The 27,677-nt window shown below is 39.3% G+C and overlaps 1 protein-coding gene across 4 annotated transcripts in view; it reads right to left on the bottom strand.

The window, feature by feature from the left end:
- Positions 1–20,659, bottom strand: part of LOC131591718 (WASH complex subunit 4-like) — a 39,436-nt gene extending 18,777 nt beyond the window's left edge. For 3 of the 4 annotated variants that reach the window (XM_058862697.1, XM_058862699.1, XM_058862700.1), the window contains exons 1-16: positions 20,527–20,659; positions 16,482–16,621; positions 15,323–15,376; positions 15,145–15,210; positions 14,930–14,975; positions 12,677–12,744; positions 10,278–10,360; positions 9,222–9,264; positions 8,616–8,719; positions 7,788–7,908; positions 6,218–6,341; positions 5,990–6,117; positions 5,230–5,390; positions 2,936–3,062; positions 1,490–1,615; positions 91–198 (exon numbers count right to left, since the gene is read on the bottom strand). In XM_058862697.1, coding sequence (XP_058718680.1) covers positions 91–198; positions 1,490–1,615; positions 2,936–3,062; positions 5,230–5,390; positions 5,990–6,117; positions 6,218–6,341; positions 7,788–7,908; positions 8,616–8,719; positions 9,222–9,264; positions 10,278–10,360; positions 12,677–12,744; positions 14,930–14,975; positions 15,145–15,210; positions 15,323–15,376; positions 16,482–16,621; positions 20,527–20,587 — 1,560 coding nt within the window. In that variant the 5' untranslated portion in view covers positions 20,588–20,659. The remainder of the gene's footprint in view (positions 1–90; positions 199–1,489; positions 1,616–2,935; positions 3,063–5,229; positions 5,391–5,989; positions 6,118–6,217; positions 6,342–7,787; positions 7,909–8,615; positions 8,720–9,221; positions 9,265–10,277; positions 10,361–12,676; positions 12,745–14,929; positions 14,976–15,144; positions 15,211–15,322; positions 15,377–16,481; positions 16,622–20,526) is intronic. The other variant, XM_058862701.1, reaches the window with a different exon arrangement.
- Positions 20,660–27,677: the final 7,018 nt, after the last annotated feature.

Here is a 27,677-nt window from a genome sequence, read left to right as displayed (position 1 = left end):
AAAAAAATGCAAAAAATACTTTAATTTAAACTCAGTATTTTAAAAAAAACTTAATTAGGGATGTTAATTACTAGAACTTGGATTACATACCTTGGCCACAGAGATAGAGTGAAGGGCCTGATACTGCAGATGCTGAGTGATGTGTGTCACAGAGTCTGCCACAACCATGCTTCTTCGGTAAAACATATGTTCTATTGCCTGAAGTCAATCCCAAAACTCATTAGTTCACATAGTCACCAAAATTGCTGCCTTTAGAATCTGCCTTTATGCTGTGTGACTCATCCACACTGCAAATACAGACTCTTTCCATTTTGTAATGTGCTGTTACTAGCAGTTACAATTAACCCTTAGAAACCAAGAAAATCAAACTATTCAGGAGCATTAAAAACTTTCAGGACTGATCTAAGTTTTGGGGTTTTTTTGTTTGGGTTTTTTCAGTTTTGTTCACCACTGCTTTCTGAAGTTCTCCTGAAAGGGTATCTTCCTTTTGGAAAAGATACCAGGAGAAATGTGAAATCTGGGGAGGAACAAATCTCTCACACACCAGCATATACCAGGAATCACCCAATTGGAAAGCAGCTTGGAAGGACAGGAGCTGGGGGGTCCTGGTGGACAGCAGGTTGAGTGCAAGGCAGCAATGTGCCCTTGTCTCAGAGAAGGCCAATGGCAGCTTTGGCTCCAGTGGACAACGCTTTGCTGGCAGCTCAAGGGAGGTGGCCCTTCCCCCTGCTCAGCACTGGTGAGGCCACATCTGGAGTCCTGGGTCCATTTCTGGGCTCCTCAGAACAAGAGAGACATGGACATACTGGAGAGTCCAGCCAAGGGCCATGAAGATAATTCACAGACTGGAGCATCTCGTATGGGAGGAAAGGCTGGGAGAGTTGTGACTGTTCAGCCAGACAAGAGAAGGCCTGGAGGGGGATCTTATCATTGTATATAAATACTTGGAGGGACAGTGCAAAGAAGATGGAGCCAGGCTCTTGTCAGAGGTGCCCAGTAACAGAACAAGGGGCAATGAGAACAAAATGAAACACAGGGGTTTCCCTCTGAACATCAGGAAACACTTTCTTACTATGAGGGTAACCAAGCACTGTAACAGCCTGGTTGCCAAGAAAGGTTGTGGAGCCTCTACCCACAGAGATCTCAAAAGTCATCTTGACACAGTTCTGGACAACTGGCTCCAGGTGTCTGATTCAGCAGGCACAGGCTGGACCAATGATCTCCAGAGATCCCTTCCAACCTCAACCATTCTGTGACATCAACTAAGGAAGCCAGTTAGAAGCTATGAAAAACAACCCCAAAACAAACACACAAACCAACCCAGTCCTAGCCTTCCAAATCTACTCTCTAACCAAACTGCTCTCACACCAGAAGCCACACATGCAATAACACTTCTCATCACAGTTTTGGTTTTTTAAAATATGGGATGTTTGGTCAATGTTCTCTGTAATTCCTACATGAAATAAATGATTTTCATCCAGTGACCTACCTTCAGAAGTTCCACAAGTCTGCACAAGGCTTTTACTGAGGTTTTGGTCATAGGTTTTTGCATTGACATGTAAAGATTCATTGTAGTTTTAATGATGGTGCTAAGACTGTATGCGTAAAGAAAACCCTACAATAGAATGAATCCAAGGGGAAGAAAAATGAATAATCAATATTTCCACGTGTCAATAAAATAAGTGCTCTCTGTTTTGTTCCATACATGACAGACAGCTAACCTTTGCCCCTTCAAAACAGAGAGCCCACCACTTCACTACACTAAGTAAGCCTGGGATCCCAAAGCTGAATGAGACTCTTTTATTAGCAGACACTATGAAATTGCCTATGATTCATTAGACCATCTGATTAACCTCTTCTAAAGTCATTCCAATTAAACACAGGTTAGTGAGTTAAATAACCACAGTGCCTAATGATTCCAATCTAATGTAAACCAACCCATCAAACAATTCCCATCTCGCCAAGAAACATCCCATCACAAAAACATCTTAACCTTCCAGATTCTGTGGAACAAATACACTGACAGTATTTACAGTTTTACACTTTCTAAATAGAGATGTCCATCCCACAATAAAGATACCAATCATTTCTACATCAATATATGCTAAGCTTTTAAATACAATGTTAATTATATACAAGATGACAAAAAATTATTAAACTTACTTCAAAGAAAAAGCGGTAACAATAAAAAAAGAGAAAAAGAGACTAGGAAAAGACAGCAAGTGGTGTAGGAAACTCAATTCAGTATGAAGCAAATTTTTAAGACCACTACAACTAATTCAAATGTAAAAACCACAGATCCTAGTACATGCCTATCTTTAGCTAAAGAAGATTCATGATCATGATTCTTTCACACACCTATTCTCATCAAATTTCTGTCAGGTAGGTAGATACTCAAAAAAACTAACAAAAAAATAAATTCAGAAATAAGATGCATCTTACATTAAGACTACATGCTGTTAGTAGGTCAAAAGAAAACCAGCTGTCTTGGAACGTAGTAAGATTCTTGCAAAGTACCATCACTAGGCAAAGCACAATAAACAACACAAAACCTTTACTGGGAGTATGTACTGTCCTAAATAAAACTAAATAGACACTGGTTCAGTCCACTCTAAATACCTCATGACTCAAAAGGAAAGAAACCCCAAACCTTTACTACAGAGAAGACGAAGCTTTCTTGATTTCCTCTGTCAAGAAAAGAATCCAAAATTCTAGCCACTGAATATTTAGTCAGATTCCCTTTCCCCACATCCTTTACCAAAACACCTTTTACAGAATTTCTTGGAAGTGTACTGGGCATTAAAAGCTTTATAAGAACTCCAAAACTGTGAAATAACACACCAATAATCACAGAACTCCTGTGATTTCTTTTTATGTTCAACAACTTGCACCAAAACATCAGTTTGCTGCATCACCACATTAAAAGATTGCACACCTGGATGAAGACGTTGCAGCGGTTAGAAAGATCTTCAGAAAACTTCGTTGTGCGTTGCTCCTTGGACAAGATAGATTCCATTTTTGTCATCCACGAGCTCACAAAAACATAATATGACTGCATATCTCTGGGGAAGGAAAGAGAGAATGTTGCTCACTTCAAATAAGAATATTGTGAAGATTTTCTTATTTCTTTCCAAAACTTTGAATCTTGCAAGGGAAATATTTTAAACCTTCAGTCCCCAAAATAATAACTCACCTCCCCAGAAGTATCAAAGCCCTATACTCATTTACATTTTAATTCTCTATAGGTAAGGATTAGTTAGTCTGCCAATTATATCTGTATAATGAGTCAAAAATTATCTCCTTTTCAGGAGAACACACTGCTCTCTTAGCAGTGCATATACTACGCTTCTTTAAATTAAAAGGCTAGATAAAATGGTTAGAAAATGCTTTTAAACACTAGACAGAAAAGTCCAACACTGGTGCTACTTTTTTTTATCCCCGTTTGAACTTCTGTTGCTTACACACACAAAAACAAATATAACTTGTCATTACATCAATGCCAGACTGGACTGCTCTTAAATAACATAATTCTACCAAAGTTTATCTGCTTGAATTACACTAGCTGTAATTAAATGGTTAAGTAGAGTTAAATAGAGAATTGTGACACTGTAATACAACTTCCAGCAGTTTTAGCAGGAAAGTATTTAGGTCATTGATCCTGTTACCAAAAATCACACTTTTAAAAAGAGTCCTCATATTTAGGGAACAGTCCAATTATTAAAGGCAGTGCTAAGATTTGTAAACAAGCAAAAAAGAAGTTATTTGCACAATTCAAATCAGCAGATGCAAAACCCGGATTCTACTACAACATCCTCAAAATTGTGTGTACAAAGTAGGGCAACAATACTGGGGAAGGAATATAAGGCCTGCAAGGGAGCTGAGGATGTTCAGCCTGCAGAAAAGGAGGCCCACACTTCACTGCTCTCTACAACTCCCTGAAAAGAGATTTTAGTAAGGTGGGGTCTGATCTCTTCTCCCAAATAACAAGTGACAGGCCAAGAGAAAACAGCCTCAAGTTGTACAAGTGGAGGTTTAGATTGAATATTAGGAAAATTTCTTCACCAAACAGGCTGTCAAGCACTGGAACAGGCTGTCCAGGGAAGGGGTTGGGTCACCATTGCTGGAGGTATTTAAAAGACATGTGGATGTGGGCCTTGGGGACATGGTTTAGTGGTCAACTTGGCACTGCTGAGTTACAATTGGTGATCTCTCAGGACTTCTCCAACTTAAATGAGTCCATGTTTCTATGAAATTAATGTGAATACCAAGATGTTTTTCTGACCTTTTTCTTACTACCAAGACCAGAAGCAAAGAAGCAGTGCAATTATGCTCTACCTAGGAATTAAAGCCCAGGAAAGAATCAGGGCCAGGAAAAAGTGGATTAAAAAAGAAACAGGGCAGAAGTGAAAATAATCTGTCAGATAATCAGGCACAGAGCTGCTTTTTCTCCTTCCCTCCTCCCCTCCAATTCAGTTGTGCCAGTTTGTTTATGGGGTTGGAAGATAACGTGAAAAATTTAAGCTTTTACTGCCACTCCACAGACCTCAGTTTGTGCTTTCATGTTTTGTTCTGAAACATAAAAACCTTTGCCCTGTTATCTTCCTATGCAGGTCACTTGTTCTTAAGACTAACAGCTACAAATATTCCATCTCATCTTTAAGAATTTTAGAAGAGAAAGAAGTGAGATGTGCACTACATGCAAAACACAAAACAAGAGAGGCTTTTTTCAAATACAGATAATTTCAAAGACCATTAAACAAGCAATAAAAACAGTCACAAATAAAGAAATGCTTGCAAAGAAAGTATCATCACCAAGCAGAGGAAATCTCCACTATAAGCCTACTAGCAACTTACCTCCATAAACACATAGAAAGCAGAGAGCCCTAATAGAAAACAAAGCAGCCCAAGGTTACTAGACACTAGTTTAAAAAACAAAAGGGAATTTGAAAATATGGAAACAGATGTAACTGAAACAAATATTTAGAACTGCCAGGAACATTGTTATTTTGGTGTAATAATATATATTTTGCTGAAAGCATGACATGAAAAGCAGCTTTAGTTTTGACCAAAATTTTTGCAGCAACACTAACACAAACACGGCCACAGTGAACAAGTGACTAACAGCACTGAGAGACACCACACAACATGCTACTACATGGAATGAAAAAGCCTGCATGCTTAGAAACTGTTTGACAAATAGCATCATGAGGCAGTATTTAGGAAGCATACTTGGTAAGTGACTGTGCCCTCTGCTGTAGAAAGTTCTCCCTTTGTGTTTTAACTGTATGAATACTTTTCTTGTCCAGTAGTTTGGCAGCAGCTGGAATCTTTTGAATCAGAAAGTTGTCAGCAAACCAGATAATGTTAGCTGTTAATGTAATGGCTGGTACCTGGGAAGAAAAAAAAAAAAAAGGAGGGGAAAATAGTACCAAGTAGCAATAAATACAATTAAGTGTTTATACAGTTGAGTTTATTTCTGTGCAATTGTTTTCCATAGAGTATTACATTGATGTTAAAAAAGTTTTCCTAGATGTTCACTAAGGACACCATGGGAAAAGTTATAACCACTCTCAGTGATTCTAAACAATATTAGAGAATTTAACAATTTCTTCATGCCATCCAATATGAAAACATCCCAGTCAACTTTGAACTTAGAGGTCTTCCAAAACAAATGTTTATAGCCATGGTCAAAACCCACAGCATTTATTCAGCACCAGAATATTTATAACTCAAACAGTTTTTGTCTTCAGTGCCCTATTAATCTTGAGAAGACTTCAATAAAAATGGCAAGTTTATTTTACCTTGCTGCTATTGAGTGCACATATTTTAGACCATCTTTAAAAGAAAATGGCAAGGGGGAGTTATAAAAAGTAGAAAATTCTTAACTCTGTTTTCAGACTCTTTTTTTTTCCCCCAAGTCTGTGCTGCAGTATGCAATTCAGGAAATTATCTACTTCATTACTGAAAGAGAGAAGAATGAAGTATTCACCTTTTTACAGACATCCAACAATGACTTATAAAATTTCTTGTCTACAGTCCGAAAAATCTGAAAATGCAGTACAAAGAGGCCGCAGATGCCCACATATTTATCTCTCTGGTCAATTTCTGAAGGTTCACCTGAAAAAAAAATACATCTCTGCAAATTTTACTCCTACACAAACAATATAAACAATTTTAGAAACAGTGAAGCTGGCAGGAAAACATGAGCTTGTATTACCAAGTTTGGCTTCGACGTTTGCAAAAGCTGTACGAAGAGTATGAGCAAATTCTTCAGCAAATGTGCTGTTCTTTGACACTGACACTCCACCATTTAAAGAATCAAATTGTTGCTCTATACAGGCCTGAGTAAAAAGGGGGGAAAATATCAATATATCAAGATAATGCCATGAGTTTTGGACATCAAAAGAGTACTGGTTTTCAAGAGAATACTGGAAGAGCACACTGATTTAAGACTAACCTAAAGTAAGCCTTAACCTTCTATGACATACAAATTCTTGACTATACTTACATTTTTAAGTATAAAACCAGAAAATATTAAAACTGTCTTACACTTGACATTCAAACCCCCATTTTATTTATTTTCCCATTTCCTCTAAGGAGTATTGTTAAAGAAACCATTTCATGAGCTAGTGCTAAGAAACTAGATGCGTATTTTTATTATCACATTATATAGTATGTTACTATCTTTTAAGCAAGACTATCACACAAGTTGCTTGTAGAATGTGGCTCATGACCTTGCAGCATAAAATCACACACTACTGCTGGCAGTTTAATAAAGCTCCCAAAACCCCACGACAGTCTGAAAATAGAAAGACATTTCATACTTTCCAAAGATATTAGAAAAGTCTTTATTGGAACTGCAGCTAATATTTTTAATGATTTTTTGTTAGGAAGAGGCATTTCCAGGACAGGAGGAGAAAATTCCACCCAAATCCTATTGATGTCTCAAACCCACAATGAAATCTTTGCACTTATACAGTATTAGGGAAATATAACATGAAAAATGGATAGCTGGTAGCAATGTCCTTTGAAAGAATAAGCCAAACTGTGATTAATTATTTACCTATTGTTTCCCTTTTGAAGGCTTTTATAGAACAAGCCCTTTTACCCTTATGCCATTTAAGATGTAATGGCACAACCTGAGCAACTGCCTCAGATTTAAACAGGTTCAACAACATTATCCTCTGCCCACCATCCCACTCCAATGTCTGTAGTACACACTTTTCTGAAGAGATGGCTTCTTGTATGAACACATTTAATTTTACTGTATTGAAAATATAATAAAATCCTTCTCATCCATCTGTGCCCCTGCATGTTTCAGAGGTATGTCCCACCACAGTGGGCTCTAATGGCAGCAACCTGTCTCGTATACAAGGAACAACAGGTCACACTCAGCATATTTTAAAGAACACTGAGAAAGCTAATTAATTTTCAGCTAAAGAAAAGACCTGTGCTATGTAAAGCTACTCACTATTATCTGGACAAAAGCAGATTTCTGATAATACACAGTCCTAATGCCAAGCTGTCTGTGTTTCTCTAGTTCAGCACAACAGTCAGCATTTACTGCTACCATTCAAAGCTTGGCACAGTTCAAGCAGATGAGAAGAGCAAGAGAGGATCTTACAACAGAGCCTTTTTTCTCCCAGGCACAGATGCAAGAGCCAAATTCACACATCACTGTAACCGGAACAAAAACAAAATACAAACAAACAAACCAATCATTCTGCAAAGAGGGCTGCTTTCATGTGAGCTTCCTCCATCATACTGGGGAATATTAAGTTCATTACCTGAAATATCATTCCATCAAGTAACTGGCATTCCAGTTTTAACAGCAGTTTTTCAAAAGGCTTTAGTTTATCTTCTTGAATCCCAAACTTAGAAGGGTTGTGATGGACAGATTTTAGCAGCCTGTAAGGGGTAGGTGTGGAACACACACATACATCACTCTTAAAATATAGTTACAGTTTTATCATATCCTGCACTATTTTGATAAGAGATTTTTATTCCCTCCTCATGCCCTTAACAGCAATTCCATAATTAGAAAAAAAAAACAGAAAAAAAAAACCCAAACAAAAAAAACCACAAAAAAACACCAAAGAAAAAACACCAAAAAAAAAACTCACATGAAAAAATACACTGGGTCTGTATAAATAATTTGCATTTGAGTAACTTCCATTTATTTGGGTTTTCAAGGATAGAGTTAATATTCCACTAATTCAGCTACCTTTCTAATTGTTGACTCTTCAGTTTTTATTTAAGATACCATCCCTTCTTAAGGCTGTACACCCATTCTCATGATCAATATAGACAAGGATAGTCTTAGCTCAGTTCTTCACACAGCTAAATTTTTTACTGAATATTCTTTAAACCCCACCAACTATTACACTGTTTGCCAAGATGCCTATCCTGCACTGCAAATGCAACATTCATACTCAAATACACAAAATATTTATTGGTGCCCTTAGAAGGACACTGTGGGAGCTTAGCCCTGTTTTTCACTGAAATTTCTGGAGAGATTACCAAAATCCATGTTCCTACACTGACTTTCTTGGAACATAGATGCATATACTTTTATCTTTTAGACTGTGGGAGTACTTTTCACATCAGAGACACACCTCTTGTACATGGTCCAGTGATCTTTCAGTGTGGCATGATTGTCAATTATTTCATCCAGAGTGATCAAGATAGTGAGCAACTCTCCTAGGTGCTCATACATTGCCTGTTTGTGAAGAAAAAAAAAAAAAATAAAAGACTGTAGTTACTAGAAAGTTTACTGCAGTCCTAAGTGGCACATAAAATTTCAGTTCCATTCAATATATTTTCAACCCACAAGATATCAGCTAGAGAGTTAAACAGGAGAATTTGTGGTTTGGCAGCTTAAAGACACAAGACACAAGGCACATTAAAGGGGTGTCTGCACACAAGCTAAATTCTTTGATCCATCTTGACACTGAAGACACAATTTTAAAACTTGTCTGTATGCAGAGGCACACATTGCAATAAGGGAGCATGCAAACACTTTGTTGCTAAGAAATTTAGACTATGACAGACATGGAGACACCAGGCCTTCCCATATAAAGGCCAGAAAAAGATGATTAATAAAATAAAACATTTAAATTTAAAGCTGTACTCAAAAGACACTTTCAAGGTGCTTTTCTCAGGATTAATCATGAAGACCTATATATATTAACATAAGCAAAAGAGTTCCAAATCATTCCCACCTGAAAATGAACTCCAGATGTCTCTATAATTTTAGGTGCATTCCTGTAAATAAAATCAATATTTTAATGTCTTTTTAATCCTTAGAACAGATCATACTTGTCAGTTCTGTATTCACGGTACGTTCTCTGTTTCCTGGGGTACATTTTTCTTCATTAACATAGTAACTTCAGGAAACAAAAGAACCTTAATACCTGATTAAAAGTATAGGCTATGTGAAACCTGAATGCTCTGATCAAATTTAATACTATATTTTTGAAGATATAGCACATGACTAGTTGAAAGCACCAAGTGTAATCAATGCACATGTGTGTCAGCAACTCACAATTCAGTTATGCAAATAGACTTAACACACACAGAGGATAAAATCACTTTGTATTTAATCAAGCCATGTCCAAGCTACACATCCAGCACCACACAAGGAAGTCTGCTGTGTGCTGTGGTATAAGCCAAAAATAAAAGCAACAAATAGAACTGAGAAGAATGATGCTATCTTATTGGGGGAAGAGGAAGCAATCAAGAGTCCTGCAGAGGTATTCAAACCTAACTTCAACAATCCAATTCAGAACTAAAGCTTCCTCACAGTTTTCAAAGGAGCTAAACCAAACAGCCCTTACTAAGATAAACTTCAGGTGTTAAAAACATGGCTGTTCCATGAAGAATATATGCCATGAAGAATAATGTAAGATTTACATTTTCAAAATAGACTGTAGAAATAGACTGTAGAAATTATCTGGTTTTTAAGCTAGATATCAACCAACAGGGAGAGCCTCTCGAACAGGGCAAGGATGAAGAATCAGCAATATTTCTCAAACATAAAGACTAAAAATGATGATAACATCCTTGCATCTCATTACATACAAGCACTATTTTTTCTGAAAATAAAACAAAACCATTTCCATAACCATTTATGAAGCCCAAATTTGCATGGCAAAGCATTCTATCTCTAGACAACAATATTCAAAAAATGACCATGCCTTAAATAGAAAAATAGACAGAATAGAATAAATACATTTAACTCTACATAATAACAATACAGCATTTTAGGGAATAATTACTTGTTGCTGGTATACAGAACAGCCAGCTGATGCACTACATTCACCACCACTTCATAACATCGGGTAACAAAGCAAGACAGCTCCTGAAATACAAGAAAATATAATGCATATAAAGGTATAGATCCTCCTCATACACAAGTTGCCATTACACCAAAAACACTGAACATAAACTACAGAATATGCAGCCAAAGCTCCAGCTACATCCCTAACCCAAGTCAGTGGACAGATCTAGAGAAGGATGGAAAACATCCTACTAACAGCTCTGAGACAGCATCTAGGACTAAGCTAAGAAACTGCCAAACACAAGCTTCCAGTACAACTCTGACAATTTATACTATTGGTTCAATTTATCAAAGACAGCAAGAAGTGACTTGACAACAGAGCCCAAGTATTTTCAAGGATAATATCCCTGGTAGCAGAGGCTGTGCTTCTTCCCCACTGGATTTAAGAGTCTCTCTGGATGCTGGTAATAGCCAAATTCAAATTAGAAATTACCACAGAAGCCTGTACCTACAGTAAGAGTTTTAAGCCACAGAACACTGCTTTAAAACAAACAAAGACAATGTCCTTGAAAGGTTTGCCTGATGAAGGCAGAACTTAGGCTTGGTTATGTAACACAAAATGAGTATGAACATGTCAACTCTGACCATGTAAAGTAGTATCTTAATTTCTATAATGGATTGTAACACAGTATTCCTTGAACAACGGGACAAATTAATTTGAGTTTCCCATAACCGCAGTAATATCTGCTCATTAATTTACTTTACAAATCCCATCAGGGAAGGGTGTGATGAGTCTAGCCAGTCTGCACACAGATGGCTTTATAACAGACAGCCCACACTGGCTGAACAGTCAGCCTGCCAGGAGACTGGCTAATAGATGAATTCTGTCTTCCTCTCCATCAAAAATAGATCTTATTTGGGCTTCTGCCTTCTATTAGTCACCAGTTTTCACTGTAATGTTTAAAGTAATGTTTCACAAACATTACTTCTTATACTTGTACTGCTCTAACAAATGCAGCTGAAATAAGCCAACAGATTCTAGAGGAATGGATTAATAGACAGCTGAGATCATGTTTCATGGGGGGGTAGCACCAGCTGCCATTTTAAAATTTCTGGCAAGTAGTCCAATTCAACAGCACATGAATATTAGCAGCTACATAACACAGACAAGACTGTAATTTTAAACTAATATTTCAGAGTGCTATTTAGATGTTTTTAAAATCTTTTTGACCTAGCAAATTTGAGGCTACTGCATCTAGCTAATCCAGAAAGCCCAGAACAGCCAATAAATCATGAGCTCTATGAAAGCAACTTTTCACCTGTCATATTTTTTTTGTCATGTCAACTTCATATTTTCACGACACCCCTGGGATTATGCTTATAACACTGACCAGAACAGAATTTCCTAATCTAGGGATCTAGAACACTGAATGGATTTAGGCGAATCCAACTGCTGATAAAGAACAAACTTCATAAGCAAAACAGAGAATGAAGGATGAAACCTACAAAGTTGATAAAACAGAGAGCTTGGAAAATGGGAAAGAAAACCTGAGAGATCCTAACAATTCACTGCACTGCAGCATGGTAAAGGAAGTTGAGAAATTACTTCCTACAGCATTTGTCTTGTCATGACACAGTAAATGATTAGTGCCATGCTGCAGAATCAGAACGGGAATTTTATGTCTTGTTAAACCAGAATCTGTTTAAACATTCTGGAAGCTTCCTCTACATTCTCTATTTCACCACAGCTACTTCATTACAAGCAATATTGCATAAAAATAGAAACATTTTTGGGAATGGGACAGTCACTTAAGTTATATGAAGGGCAAAAAAACTGCACAATAGCCTGAAACCCAAGAGCACAGGAAATCCTCAAAATAAAAACAGATCCTGTTTTCATGCAAAGGATCTTGAACAACCAAAGTGTATAAAAAAAAGTGTTCTTCCAAAAATGTTTGAAGGAGACATGAGCAATTTTTTTCAGGTACATACTTTGATTTTGCTTTCTTCTACCAGCTAAAAAAAACCCAGCATATAAAACAGCTAACCCATTTCCAATGTTCAATGAACACTAAAACTTGCTAACCAAACTCATAAAAACAACTATCTTTACATCAGATGAAAGCAAGCTCAATTTATCTTCTCCTACTGAAATCTTTCATAGTAAATTCTAATTCCTTCTCTCACTAGACTTCCAGAGAGAAGCATAAAAGAATCCCCAGACAATGTGTGATACGTCAGCTGGTTGTGACAGGTCTGCAGGCAAAACATAGTAACATATCAAATGACTGCTATGTCTTTCAGCAAAATGAAAACAGGATATGGCAGGCTGTTAAATCCATTTTGCAAGTAAAATTAAGATTTTAATTGCCGTCAAACAATCAAAACATACTCTACCTGCAAGAAAGAAACAAATCTTCCCATCTGTATTTGGCAATCTCCCTCCACCATGCTGGAATCTGTGGCTTGAAAGAGAAATATTTGTCAACGCTTTCTAAAGCCTGTGCTGTAATTGTTAAGCTAACATTGAAGCTTGCCCTCCAAGCCATTTATTTGTCATACTACTAGAGTGCACTGTTATAAGTGTACTGGTAGAGTCTCAAAACCTAATTTTGCTTTCCTAAGGTGAACTTATTTTTGGAGTTTCTTTTTCATTAAAAATTACATGGTTTATAAATTAGATACAAAGCTGGGAAAAGTCTCCTTCATCTGAAAAAAAAAGAATAAACCCCATAATTCTTTAAAGGCATATGTATTATGTAACTTCATATGCTTCCATTTTAAAGAAATTTGCATGAAAATACTAGGTATTTATCTTGCAAGAAATATCCAGATGTTTTTTACTGAAAGAATATACTACATGATTAACCAGAAATAATTAATTTTCTTTTTCCTACATATCCTTCTGCACAAAAGAACAGGTTTACCACCATAGCTTCACAGCATTATCTGTATGACACAGAAATATAATAATTACATCAGCCATGCCAAACTGTTTCAGTCATCTGGAGCAGTTTGAACCTCACCTGACAAAATACTGTCTTTTCAATGTCACAACTGGTAGACTCTATGGACTTGAGATTTTTCTTCTGGGTCACTCTGAGCTAGAAAAGCTCACTTAAAATTGTAAGTTTACCTGCCTTAGAAATGCAAGTCTTCTTGCTACAAAAAATATATTCTTTTACAGCTTTCAGAGATTAAAGGAGTCTCCATACTTCTCTAACACAGAGCTCTGGGACAGGATACTGAACATTGCATTGGTTCACCTTCACACATTCTATGTGACCTTTAATCTCCTTAATTTATGCCCCAAAAAAACCCTATTCAACTAGCTGAAGTTCCCAGACTAGTCCTAGCCACTGCAAAGACAAGATGGGGAAAAAAAATTTCTTTACAAAAATGGAAAAAGCCAGCATAGTATTTGTTTAAAACAAATTTCAACCATCCTTGAGGCAGTAACTTTGCCTTACTTTTGTTTAAAGTAAGCAAGCCTGCTGTTATCAAAGAAAAGGCTACAAGTAGGGATATGGAAATAGAGAACATAATTTCTGCATTCCTATCTAACCCTCAGAAAGCTGACCTCTCAGGTCCTGCCATTTCCAATCATTCCTTGCACAACACCCATCAGGAACAAAGTGCTGCTGTAACTATTATAATAATCTGCTATACTCTTTTTCACGCTGGAGACATGGAAAATTCTGAGGGAATCTCCTAGTATCATTTTGGCAGCCTATGATTTTAAAATATTTAAAACCATATCTGATAAGACATGCAAGTCTGCTAAGAAAAAAAGAAAAAAACTCAGACACACACCAAAAAACATCCCACATAACAAGTTAACAAATCCCCCACTTTTCCATGCTCCTTAACCACAAAAGTTATCTTATATTGCATTTAAAAGAATGAGAAACAGTCCCAAGTTCAAAGATTTCACATTCCCTGATACTTCTGTCACACTCTTACATCTCTTATGACCAAGATCTGTGCTTATTCCCACACTAGTATCCCTTAAGGTGGAAGCTTAAGGCCAGTCATTCAGGAGTTACCAGTTTAACGCCAAGACAAAAATCAGCTTTCACCTAAAGCAGTGTCTCATGATTTGTGAACTGACTTACAATTACTTGTGCCCATCTTATGCCACAGTCTAAGCATGGAGTGTGAGTTACCTGCACTGGAAGGTGACATCAACACACTCCAACTTGTCTTGGAATACCAATTGCGTAAGTGAAGAGGGCAGGACTTTGGTCAAGTTATTTATTAATGGTTTCATTGTTTTACTACAATTAAATCACAGATTTATTGTTTTACTACAACCAATGTCAAATCTAGACCCAAAAGGAAATAAGTTGGTTTAGGATGTGTTTACATATGAAAAACATTTCCAAATTCCATACCTTGCAAAATAGCTGCTACAGTAGACAAGTTATATGTAAGACATTTAATACAACCTCAGCAGCTCACAGTCCATACATAATTAAGGCTGCAACAAAATTTCCTATTAATCTAAGAATACCATCTTAAGCTAACTCAGGACAGCTACAAGACACTAACATATACCCCTATAACAAAATTACAGTTATTGTAGCATTTAATATAACCTGAAGCAATAATACAAAACTACATACTTTTACAGTAAAGGGAGCTACTTACCTCCTTCTCCATAAAACAAGAGGCCATTATAAAATTTAGTTTCTGCCTAACAACAAAAGCAGAAATTTGTTTTTTAATAAATAGGATATATGTAATCAAGCTACAAAAATTATATAGACATATCTTGTTTCTTTATTGATAAAAATAAATCTATGTATCAGCTTGCCAAACTGCAAATCCTTTCATATTCAATAATAAAAGTCAGCTGAATTTACCTCATATTTTAACTTCTTGATTTCACAGCAAAGAGCAGCATACACAGTTATAACTTTGTTTAGAACCTAGACTCAAAGCAAGGAAAAAAAATACATAGATTACAAACAAGTCACATTTAGAATAGGCTTGGATTGAGGTTGAGTAACTTCCTTCTTCCTTTAAGCATAAAGTGCTTACCTTGTTTTCTGTCTTTATGAGCTCCAGTAGGGAAGATTGTTCATATGGCAGAAGCTAAAATTAAAATAAAGAGCAAACCAAAAAAATCACAAAACAATCAAACAAAAAAAATAATTTCAACTTCAGAAAACATTAGTCAAAAATACATTTAACCAAATGCAAAACCAGCACACCAACTAGGCAAGCATTCCTCCCCAGTTTAATCTCAAATACGGTCAGTAATAAGAGAGCCACAATTGCACATTACTGGCAACCTGCACTGCTGGAGTCCTTTGCTTTTCACCTTTACATAGGAATTCCTTTGCTTTCACTCTAGGTAGACAGGCAAATTACCAGGTATATTGCATAGCATTTACAACAGTTCACTTACAAAACCTGAAAAGCAAAAGTATGGTCATTATGGCATATGTAGGAGAAAAACTGCTCAGGAAAACTAAAACATGAATTAATAATCCCAAATGCCAGAAACAGGAAACAGAAAATACATCTGTACGCAGGCACTGACAATTTGTACTTAAGTCAGCCTGATTTTGACTAGTCCATAAACACGCAGTGCTGTGATGGCCCTACACATAATTTATTCAAATTATTCAGACAGATGATTGCTTGAGAGTGCATCTTCAGCACAGATAAGTTTCATATGGCAACAAAAGCATTTTTAAATTATGTCTGCAAATTCAGTGAAGAGGAAAAGCTAATGCTCCACAGAGGACAGGGAATTTGTGGACAAGAAAACAGCCAATACTGTAGCAAAGCCATTAGGTCAAAATACAACCTATAAATACATACACAGTTTACTCTGCAGTTTTACAACTATTAGTGAGCTCTCCTGGAATCCCAGCCCCCAGATGAAAACACTGACAGTAACAGGGAAGAAGTCTGCTGAAACCAGCCTTCCCAACACATAAAGAATTAGAAATTCATTTAACTTCTGCTAGCATCCAAAGGACTAGAAAATAACAATATGGAAACTTCTTTTCATATGATATGCACCAATTTATTAATTACTTGATAATTAAAGTAGTATTGGATAGGTTTCTCAAACACAAAAGTCAAAATTATAAGAGCACAAATGCATCAAGCTTTTACTTCTGAGGTTTTGAAGGAAAGGACAAACTGGGAAAGCAACAGCTGCAACATATATTAAATATATGATGACCTTTAAAGCAATGGGATCAAGACTGAAGTCCCAAACATCTCCAACAGAGTCATCCAAAGCATCTTCAATTCTCTTCAGCTGAGATGTATATTCCTCAAGAAATTTTCCATAATTCTTCAACTGCACTTCAGCGTGAATTTCTGAGAATTGATAACATTTGTACAGTTTTACGGAAAATTCAATAAATTACAACATCAAAAAATTGTATTAAAAAACATTTAATCTGTTGATATTTAGCTTTAGTCCTGTATTCCTCATTTTGCTGTGGCATTTTTCTTTAATACAATGCAGACATAAGATAAAGTTCTTGCTTGTTTAATAACAATCCTATATCTTAATGTTGGTTTAAAAGAAATTCAAATACTACTTGACAAGTATCAAACACCTAAGCAGTATGCAGAAAAAAAATTTTAAAGGTACATGTATTGTTAAAGTAAGACTTCAACAATCACATAAAGTGCTGAGTAAAGAGATTACTGTAGAAATTGTAACACAGCAGGTGACCCTACCCATCAGCTGAAACAGTACATATGCATTTATATAAGAACTTTGAGGCAATGGCTAATCACTTCAGCCTGAGTAGCAGCTGAATTTCCATCAATCCTCTTTCCATTCTCCCTGATACCTCTCAGTGAGTTATTTGAGCATTACATGGAAAGCTTATAGCTTTTAGTCATTCCCTCCCACTTTCAAATTCACCCCTCTCAGAGAGGCAGAATTTTTCTTCTGCTGGGCATTGAAATGCACAGCTCTCTTAGTGTCAGGGACAAGTAGGTTTAAAGGGACAGATAGGTTCAAAGGCTAACATTCAGCTGGTTAGACACCAGCAACAGTGGTTTCAATCAGCAAAGTAAATCTAAAGGCAAGCAATGCAAAAAAAAGTTTCACGCTCTCTATCCTGATCTTTTTTATTTTCCATATTAAGATGATCCCTATTCCTCCCCCAAATTATACACAATTACTGACTTAGCTGCACAATCTGAACCACAGGGTAAATTATTACAGTTCAAGGCTTCTACACTCAGGAAGTAGAATCCTTTTTCATGTGCAGACTAAAGTGTCTTCCCCATAATTAGATAACAAATATAACAGCTTGCGATCTTCTGCTATTTGTTGAAAACAGGATTATCTATAAAAAGTTAGAGAATGAAGGTCAGCTGAACAACTGAACTTTTCTTACACAAGGATTCAGCTGTCACATAGCTTTGTATGTGCCTTTTTCACATTTCAGCAAGTAGACTGGCCTAGAAAGTTAAAAATAATATATTCTTTTATGCTGCACATTCAACCTCTTCCTCATTGCAAACAACTGAGCCAAATGGTAGCTGATGGCTACTTCAGTGGGAGGGCACTGCTGAATCAATTATCATTGAAACATTTTTTGCAGAAAGAAAATATCTGACTGAGAAACTGCACCAAGCAGAAAGGGAGGAATGAATAAAGACAAATTGATAAGGAAAAGATGAAAAGCACTATGTACAGGGAGGTTGAGACTGAGAAGAAGAAATTACTGCAGTGAAGACCTGAATTAATTTGAAGATAGAACTTTGAAAGCGGAAGCAATGCTAACCATAAAGGCACACCGACTGCAAAGCCTACCCAAGGAGCACAGCACACTCTCCCACATCACTGGCATTAATGCCATTGAGTTCAAGCAGTACCTGAAGCTTAGACAGTGCACAGGCATTGTCAAGATCAGGAGACTGAATTTCACATAGGAGAAGAAGTGAACAAAACACTCCTCAGCAGCAGCACTACAGGCACTGATGTGCAGCCCTGAAGTTGTCTCATCGTACTATTCTACTCCATCAAATCCATCTCATCCTTCAGGTTCTTCCTAGGGCATCTTCTGTAAGCTCTGCTGCAGCAAACCAGTAAAACACTGATAGATGCACAGCCCTGCTGAACAGATTTTAACCAGCTACCACGTCAGTGCTTTACTGCTAGAAAATCTGGAGTAGGGGAGACATTATAGAGGAAAGCTCTGGTACTTCCCCAGTCAATATCTCCTCCCTTCACACAAAAGACAAACTACGCACAAAAAGGCTGTCAGTTACTGGGGCTTTTTAGGAAGAGCAGAAAAAACTTCAAAGTCATAGAAGAGTAGGAAATTGGCACTGCTGTTCAAATCAGTTCCCTATGAAACAAGAACATTGAGCATTTCTCAAACAAAACCTCACAAAAGCACTCTGCTAGAGATCCACAGACTGTCACCTTTCCGGCACACAAATTATGGATTTCAGTAACACTACAACTCATTAAATACTTCCAAATACTTAATTATTGATAGCCATCGATTTTCCACCTTGTACTGATAATCTATAAAATAAGAGACAGGAATAATTTCTCACTTACTTAGTGAGACAAGAGTGGAAGCTCTTAGCCAGCCAGAGATGGGCAGAGCTGCACAAATAAAAAATTACTTGGAGATGAGGGAAGCTTTCTAAGACACAGAACATTTTTCCTAAATAAACTGACCAATACAGAGAAAGAAAATGAAATCATAGGAAGCAGATATCATCCTTTTCTTCAAAGCAGCAGCCTACTTCATAAGGTATAACATGTTTAAAATAACATTTGATTTAGTTTCTTCTCAGGTGATAAAACTAAAGCATTATAGTTGGAACAGTGCAAGAGATCAACTCAGTAGCACAGATCCCTCATCTTAATCTAAACTTCTTCCATAAAATTGCAATATCACTCACTGGCAGCAGGACTTGCAAGTGCCATAGCCGTACCTATCTAGGACAGAGATATAACAAACCAGACTTGCTTAGTGTCTTATGCCCTCAATTGAGGAAGTTGTAACTGCCAAATATTAGTGATACAAAGTGAAAGTAGACAACAAGAACAAAAAATGCTTTTCAAGTCACAGGATTTTTCTTTGGCTTTTCTCGAGAACATTGTGTGCTGTTCTGAATGGAAGATCAGACTGTTTCTTCACCCTCGAGATGGTGATAACAGGGCATATTAAGTCATGTAAATTTTTTGGACTTGCACTTTATGTCCTGGTCAAACTAGTGGAGATGTAGCATTTTCAGTAAAAGCTACATTTTCCTTTCCATGACTAGAGAACTGATAAAAAGCTCTGCTCTGGACTTCCACTCAAGTCCAGACTAAACGAACATGGCATAAACAGTATCATCCCTTGGGATAACATTTCACATGAAACAGTTCGTCCGTGAGTGACATATTTTCACAGCAACACCTGGTACAATTAATTTGGCACAGTTCAATTTACAGTGTGTATTACAGTGTGACAACCATATAAGTTCCCTATTTAGAAACTAGGTCACCTCCACAGGCTGAGTAAAACGTGGAATTTGACAGACACACGAACCCACCGTGAGAGACTTCAGCATCGCAAGATCTTACTCCATTATATTTTAAAGGTGATACTGCAAGTGACCGCCCGCCTCCCGTGACAGCGAGCCTGTACCAATGAAAGCTGGGCACAACTAACTGCTCACAGCTTATCTTGATGGGACTTCTCTGGATAACCAAGGAAGCCACTGCAGAAATTTGTGAGCCACGAGGAATGTCCGGGAAGGAAAGAAACACGGTCCCCACGACAAGCCCGGTTCGTGCAAGGGAAGAGAGGGTGGCACAAGCAGCCTGGCCCTCCCCGCCGCACGGGGGGCACCGCGGGCGACTCCCCCGAGGAAGCAAAGGATGAAAGGGCTGGAAAAGCCACTCCCCCACCCCAAAACAACCCCGACAACTACGGAGAGGGTGGTGGGAGCAAAGGCGGTCACGACGGCCGCCCAGCCCCGCAGGCCTGGCTGCAGGGGGAGCAGGCTAGGCTGGGGCGCGGGGCAGGGTCCGCGGGGTACCCGGGGAGGGGGACTGCGCTCAGCCCCGCTGAGCTGACTGCTTCCTCCTCCCTCCCTCCCTCCCTCCCTCCCTTCCGTCGCCGGCGGGGATGCAGCGGGGCGGTCCGGGGGGAGCAGGGTCCGCTCAGCCCGCGCCTCCCCCCGCTCCGAGGCGGCTCCCGCCGCACGCCGCCGGCCCGGCCCCGCCCGGCCCGCCCTCCGCGGGCGCTCACTCTGAGAGCCGTCGTCGAGGCGGTCGAACTCCCAGTCCGGGGACAGCGTCTCCAGCGCCATCGCCACCGACCCCGGCAGCGGCCGCCCCTGACTCAGGCGCACGGGACTTCCTGCCCCGCGCCCGCGCCGCACGCCGGGAAATGGAGGCGGAGGGGGAGCCTGGGCTCCGCGGGAGGAGGCGGGACAGCGCTGGCGCCGCTCCGCCGCCCCTCCCTGCCGCCCTCCCTCCGCCCGCCGCGCCCGGGGGTCGGCGCCGGGCAGCGCTCGCGGCTGAGGGGCGGGGGAGGCCCCGCGGGGCGGGAGGCGCTGCCCGCGGTGGGACAGGGAGTTCGCTCCTTCCCCCTTTTCCTCCGACCCCCGGCAGCTTGAGCCGGTCGTGTGGGTGAGATGGGCCGGCTTCGCAGGCACCCGGGCTTCAGGAGCTTTCCTGCTTCTCCCCCGGGGCTCGGTCCCAGCCCGGTCCCTGTGACACCGACTCCGTGTCTCTGCCAGGCCGCTGGCAGGAGGGAAAGCTCTGCCGCCCCAGCGCTTCCCCTCCCTGCTGCTGGGGGAACTGGCCCTGCCCCGGGACAGACTGGAGCTCAGGGACAGCTGCAAAGCGCCCGCTAATCATCCCCCTGTCACTCGTGGTCACAAGGGCCAAGAGGTACTTACCTACATGCCGTTTTTTTCTTTTTTCCCAGGGTCCTAGAGGGTGTCAAATCAGAATAAAAATAGAAGTACTTAGGATAGGGAGAGGAGGAGCCGTTCAGGGCCATTAACAGCCACCACAGCAATTTCATTAGCTCAGCAGAATCTGTAGCATCAGCAGAAAAAGAAATGGCTTTCAAAAGCAATATCACCAGGAGCATCAGCAATGTCAGTGGGGAAAGAGCAACAAAAATAGCAACCTGGATGAGAGATGTATCAGTAAGTGCCGGACCATCCATAAAAGCTAACTTGGCAACGCAACAATTCTGAAAATAGCACCCACTTTCTGGTTGCTTTATGATTAAAAGGAAGCCATTCTTTGGAATCTATTGATTTTAAAATTTCTAGGATTGAAAGATTTGGTTGGTTGAAAGGTCATGTTTATTGATGAGTTTTTCTTATTTAAAGTGCATTGTAAGAGGCTGCACTGAAAAGAACTCTGATTTTGAACATATCAAATAATCATGATGTAAATATGTCGATACATCTCCTCCACTCATTGGCTCTTACTCAAACGGAAGATGTTCACATTGGGTGGTCCATTTATTTAAGTGACTGATAATTGGCTTTTCCTTTGGCTTCCTAGGTGGCAGTGTTTTGTTGCTCATACTGAAATTATTTAGGTCATTTGTAGATTCTGCTAGAATTTCTGTTTTCTCTGAAAATCTGATTTAGACTTTATCTTGAAGTTCACTGGCAGTGAGACTGGCTTGAATTTAATTGACGTTTTATGAACAAAATTTCTGAAATTTGGGTGACACAGCTTCCATTTGTGTCAGGAAGCTTTTATATGGTACAAACTCATAGGAATTGCTAATATTGCTCAAGTATCTGTTAGAATCTTCAGGAAATAGGGTAGTAAGAAAAGTCTTTAGACTTTATTCAATAGGAAGTGGTTTCTAAACTGATCTTTACTGAATACAGACATAATCGATAAAACAATCTTTTTTTTTTTTTGTCAGGCCAAAATGATCATGAAATGAAATTTCATAATGGACTTTCCCAGGAACTGAGTAAAATGTGAACACAAATATATTCCAGCTGAAATTACTTGTTACACTTGGGTGCTAGAAAGGGTAGATGAGAGAATAAAGTAAAAAATATAGCAGAATTAATATGGAACTGTGACTGTTTTATTTAATAAGGGGTTAGATTCATAAATCAACAGGGGCCTGATTCCATGAGGTATTAAAAATTCTTTTCCCTTTGAAATAATCCCAATTGGAAATATCATACTACAATGGACAATACAGTTGCCTGATATTTTAAACAGTATTTTTCTGATACTTGAAAGCATCCATATGATATTTTAACCATCCAAATAGAAGCCATTTTTTTTTAAAAAAAAAAAAGGTAGAAAAGCACCCAGAGCAAATATTGCTTCTTGTGTTTACAGGCAAAGCTCCACCAAGATCGACAGTTAGTAATTACTAGAATCGTAATTACTTACAGGAGAAAGAATTTTACTTGCTGTATCTGCAGAAACCCAGCTATTCTCTCTGTTCCTTGTCTGTGGAATATTTGATGCTTTGCTCTGAACATTTTAAATAAAATTAAGATCTTGCTCAAAGTTTTTGTGGCAGAATTCCCAGAAAGGATTTACCACCTGAGATCTGCTCTTTGCAGCTCTACTCCACTAAAATAGCAATAACTTTTGCAGATGTAGTTTCTACTCAATCATATGGAATTTGAGAGACTTCCAGATTTATCCATGTGAGTAAGGCATATGCACATGATAGTTCTTGCCACTAGTTAAATTGGTGAAATAATCTTCCTCATCAAATATATACCTCCTTTTGGTCAGTCTGGAAAAATGAAATGTCAAGTGTAAGGTTTTAAATGGTTAATGTCTAGTTAAGACCCTCTGGAGGAAAAAAAAATACAAGTTTTAAACATAAATGTTGCAGATATAACAGACAAGATAACTTTCCCACAAAATCTTGCTTCAGCAAGTGGAAAAATGTGAAATGTTTTTATTGTACAATATTTTAGTTGAAACTTGTCATGCAATTAACATACTTTGTGAACAACCATACAAATCCTTACTTTATTTTTTTTAATTACTCAGTCTTTAAAACTGAGTGAACTCTAAAGTACTCCTGAGGAATTTGAGTCTGAACTATGACCAAATCTTTAATCATCATGAAAAGCCCCATCAAGGCTGATTTCCAGCAACAAAAAGCCTATGCAGAGCTAATTTAGTTGATTACTGAGTCCCAGGGCATGATTTTCAAAAGAAAGCAAATCCTGGAAGATTCCAAGCAGTTTCCCAAGCACTTCAGTGTGTGCACACTGTGCCGAACAGTCTTTCCTAATGATCTTGCCAAGCCTTGATGATGTCTTCAAAGACACTGAGTAGCTTCTGCTTCACAGAAATCAACAAGGATTTAAAATATTCAGCTACATCAGGTCTTATGTTTGTTCTGTACATTTCTGCACATGCAAGCACATTTTGCATATTTTGCTATTCTACAAGCACATTTAACTCCTGAATAGCTTTTGTAAACATATCCCCCTATCAGTTTTTGTCATTTGCTGATATACATCTCTTGAAAATTTGGTAACACAAAGGAAAAAGCCCATGCTGAAAAGCTTACTATGCGTACTTGCTGGTTTTTTCCCAAAGCTAAACTTTGACTTCATGAAAAAGGATCAGAACTGTAAGGAAAAAAAAAAATCAAAAAAAGAAGCTTAATGTATAAAATGTGCTCCAAACAAAGTAAGCACTGGTGCTAGGATTTTTTTCCTCAGATGAACAAGGAATTAATAATTTGCAAGGTACTTCTCTGACTGGGGTAATACTTTGTGTCACTTTTTCCAGCAACGTAAAACCCAGAGGAGTGCACTGTAACTGGTACAATATTTAACACTGATGTTGGAGTTTACTAATTCATAGAAGACTTATCTCAAAGATGTCAGCCTAATAATTTTTTGGATATCAAAAATGTTGGTTGTAACTATTTTGAAATTCTACATAGGCAATTTGTTAAATGGTTGTTAAAACACATTTGTATTAATTCATCATTCTCATGATAAGTGTGAAGCTGATGGTATGAAGATACCATCCTTGTCTGTGTTTTAGCACGCCTTCATGGCCATTTATGTCCCTGCCCTTCTTTTGCTATAAAATCTAAAGTAAATCCCACATCTTCCTTCTCAGCTCTTCTTTATATAGGTCTTCTTGTATGTTGACAACAGACACCTCCTCTTGTGATTCTTCCCTTTTATCATCTAACATTTTAGTGGTCTGTGAGGTAAATGGAGGTCTATTATTGTCCCACTAGGTTAGGAATTGTGTTTGGAGATGAAGGTGTGGCAATTAAGTGAACCTTGGTGCTTTCCACTTGCATTGTTGTGCTGTCTATGTTGCATGTGTACAGGGAATAGAGCCACAGGTTATTACAAATTGCTTACCCAGGAAAACCAGGCATTTTGCCGTGAGCTTGTGTGTCAGTGGTTAAATGCCAAGTGTAGTGTTCTAGTTGGAGAGATTTTGGATTATGAACCAAGATTTGAAGTTCCATGAACTTCAGCAATCCTTTAATCTAGCTCCAAACCTTGCATTATAGGACCATTTTCATGCCAGCTGTTATAGTAGAAGTTGATTGCACCCTAATTGTATGGAATTTGTGCAGCTCCCATCAAGTCATGGGAATACTACACATGCATTAATTTATCCTACTGGCAGAGGTAGAATTATCATTCCTTTAGTGAGGACTGTCAATACTTCTTGTTTGAGCAGATTGTGGGTTTGCTCAGCTGCAAACGGAGCTTTCCATGAACCTGTATAATGCTATTGCTACAACATGACCTATCAAACTGGGTAGCTAATCCTTCTGAAAGAAACTGCCAATTCAAAAAGGAAAACAAAATATTAACAACAGGCATTTCAGATCAACAGCTCCTGCAGTAGTTAAATGATGCATTTTAGTCCAACAAAATTATTAGTTTTAGTTGTTCTATTGTACAATTTAAAGAGGGAGTATTTTAAAGAAATTTAGCAATTAAATTTTGTAGATCTTCTGTGGGATAATTGGAAGATATGAGCCTGCATACCCATGGAAGTAGCCAATAAAAATATTTTAAGAATAAGTCACAAAGCAAAATCTTTTAGCTTTCTAAATGAAACCTGGAATTACTGTACACCATTCTTTTTAAACCCACAGTACCACAAATACTAGAGAAGGAACCATTTATGTAAACATATTGTCCCACTTTGTTAATAGAACTTTTTGATGAATTTTTTTTGTTTAGTTTTTAACACTTCAGAGCAAAGAAAGTCACTAACTCCCTTGGCTGATTTTTCCATAATCTAATAAATCACCACACACTCCATGTGACACCATCATGAGAAGAATTTTCACTGAAGTGGACAAGTACTCCTGTAGCTTTTTCACCCCATAGAAAAGCCATTACAGGAACTGACTAGTGATTTTTCTTTGTGGAACCTCTTTTGCAAAACAGAAGTGCAGTAGTTTATTTTAGTTAAAATGGTTTTAGTTTAATTTCTGTTGATTCCACTCAGTGCCACCTACACTTGTCGGACCACCAAGAGCCTTGAATAAAGGACAGGATATAACTTTGCTACACAGGACTAAATCAGGGGATGAATAATGGTATGAGACTCATAATGCAAGCCCTTGTGTAACTTTTCTCTGTGGGGAGACTGTGTTGTGCCAACCTGACTTCCTTGGGGACTGGCACAATTTACCTCCTTCAGCACCTTTCCCTCCTGTGCCCCCTGAACAGGGATGCAACAGCGCTCCTTGTCCTTGAGGAACTTCTCAACATTTGAAGCCCCCTGAGGAGGAGGTTGGGGGCCTGGAAAATAAACCCTGGTGATTACTATTGCAGCTCTTTTGCAGGAAAGCATAAAAAAGTCTCATTGACATATGGATATTTGCATTGTCTACTCTATTTTCAACTGTAGCAAGGTGACTGCAGGTCATAACTTTGGCTTAATCATTGCCTCTGACCTCTCTGACATAGTTCACAACTTGGCTATAAGAACTTTTTTTTTCCATTTTTGTATTCCTTGTTTTCCTGACAGGAACATCATGTATTTCAGTTTATTACACATGCATATTCTTTGTGTTGCTGGGGTTTAAACCTGACCTAATTTGCAATGATGCTTATATTACTGTCATACTGTCTACTCTTGCTTTTGCTATTCCTGTCCTTTTTGGGGTCATTTTCACTTGCTTTCTGGTCTTTTTAGCACCTTAAATTTGTATTTTCCAGATCTTCGCCATCTCTCTGACAAGATTTTGTTGTAGCTTCCAAACAATATTGAAATTGAAACACTTTTATTAATAGAACTCAAGAGGTAGATTTTTAAGAAATGGTTAAGTAGAGTGACCTGTTTTCATAATGCTTGGCAAAGGCAATGATATGGATTTCCAGCAAGTCGTTAATGTTTTTTAACCCCATTACTGGCACCAAATAAACTAAAAATTAATTCTGATAATCTACATGATCTCTGACTGCCTCGGCAGAGTCAAAGGAATGTCTCACCAACAGCCTCGGTGAAGGGGGAAAAGGTGCAGGTGAGGCGTTCTGTCCCCCAAGCTGTAAATGGCCGGAGCACTGCTGGGGAAACTGCACACATCTCAGAATGCAAAATGCCACCTGGGTGGCCTGGGTGGCCGTGACTACACAAAACCAAGGAGTTACTGGAGAGGGTGCAGTGGACAGCCACAAAGATGATGAGGGGTCTGGAGCATTTCTCTTACAAGAGCTGTGGGAGCTGGGTCTGTTTCAGTGTAGAGAGGGCTGAGAGGAGATCTCATCGACTCCTACAAATACCTCAAAGACGGGGGCTTGTGGGGTGGTGCCGGACTCTTTTCAGTGGTGCCCAGCAACGAGGAGCGATGGCCATAAACTGAAACACAAGAATTTTCACCTCAACATGAGGAAGAACTTCTGTACTTTGAGGGTGGCAGAGCACACGAACAGGCTGCTCAGGGAGTCTCTCTACAAGGAGACATTCAAAACTCACCTGGACGCGTTCCTGTGTGACCTGCTCTGGGTGACCCTGCCTCGGCAGCGGGGCTGGACTGGATGATCTCCAGAGGACCCCCCCAAAACTGACGATTCTGTGATTCTGTGACCCCCGCGCTCTCGGCCCGGGAGCCCCCAGGCCCCGGCCGGTCCCTGCCCTGGGGCCCCGCGGCAGCAGCGGGAGGGCTCAGCCGCCGCGCTGGGGTCGGGGGGCAGCGGAGCTCGCCCGGCTCCCCGCCCCTCCGCTCCCCTCCCCGCCGAGGCCGCAGGGTCCCGCCACCCCCGGCGTGCCCCGGCGCCAAGGGGGCGGCAGGTGCGGGGCGGCCCCGCTGTCCCGGTGGCCGCGGGCCCGGGCGGGGTTGCGCCGCCGCGGATGCAGGCGCTGGCCCGGCGCCAGCGGCATCGGCGCGGGTTGCATCAGACGAGACGCTCCGCTCGGTGTCGGCCGGGCGGCCGCAAG

This window comes from Poecile atricapillus, chromosome W (assembly GCF_030490865.1).
Source record: "Poecile atricapillus isolate bPoeAtr1 chromosome W, bPoeAtr1.hap1, whole genome shotgun sequence".
In the NCBI taxonomy this organism is placed as follows: domain Eukaryota; kingdom Metazoa; phylum Chordata; class Aves; order Passeriformes; family Paridae; genus Poecile; species Poecile atricapillus.
Note: the sequence above shows the minus strand (reverse complement) of the source record. Positions and strands in the feature narration are given on the sequence as shown.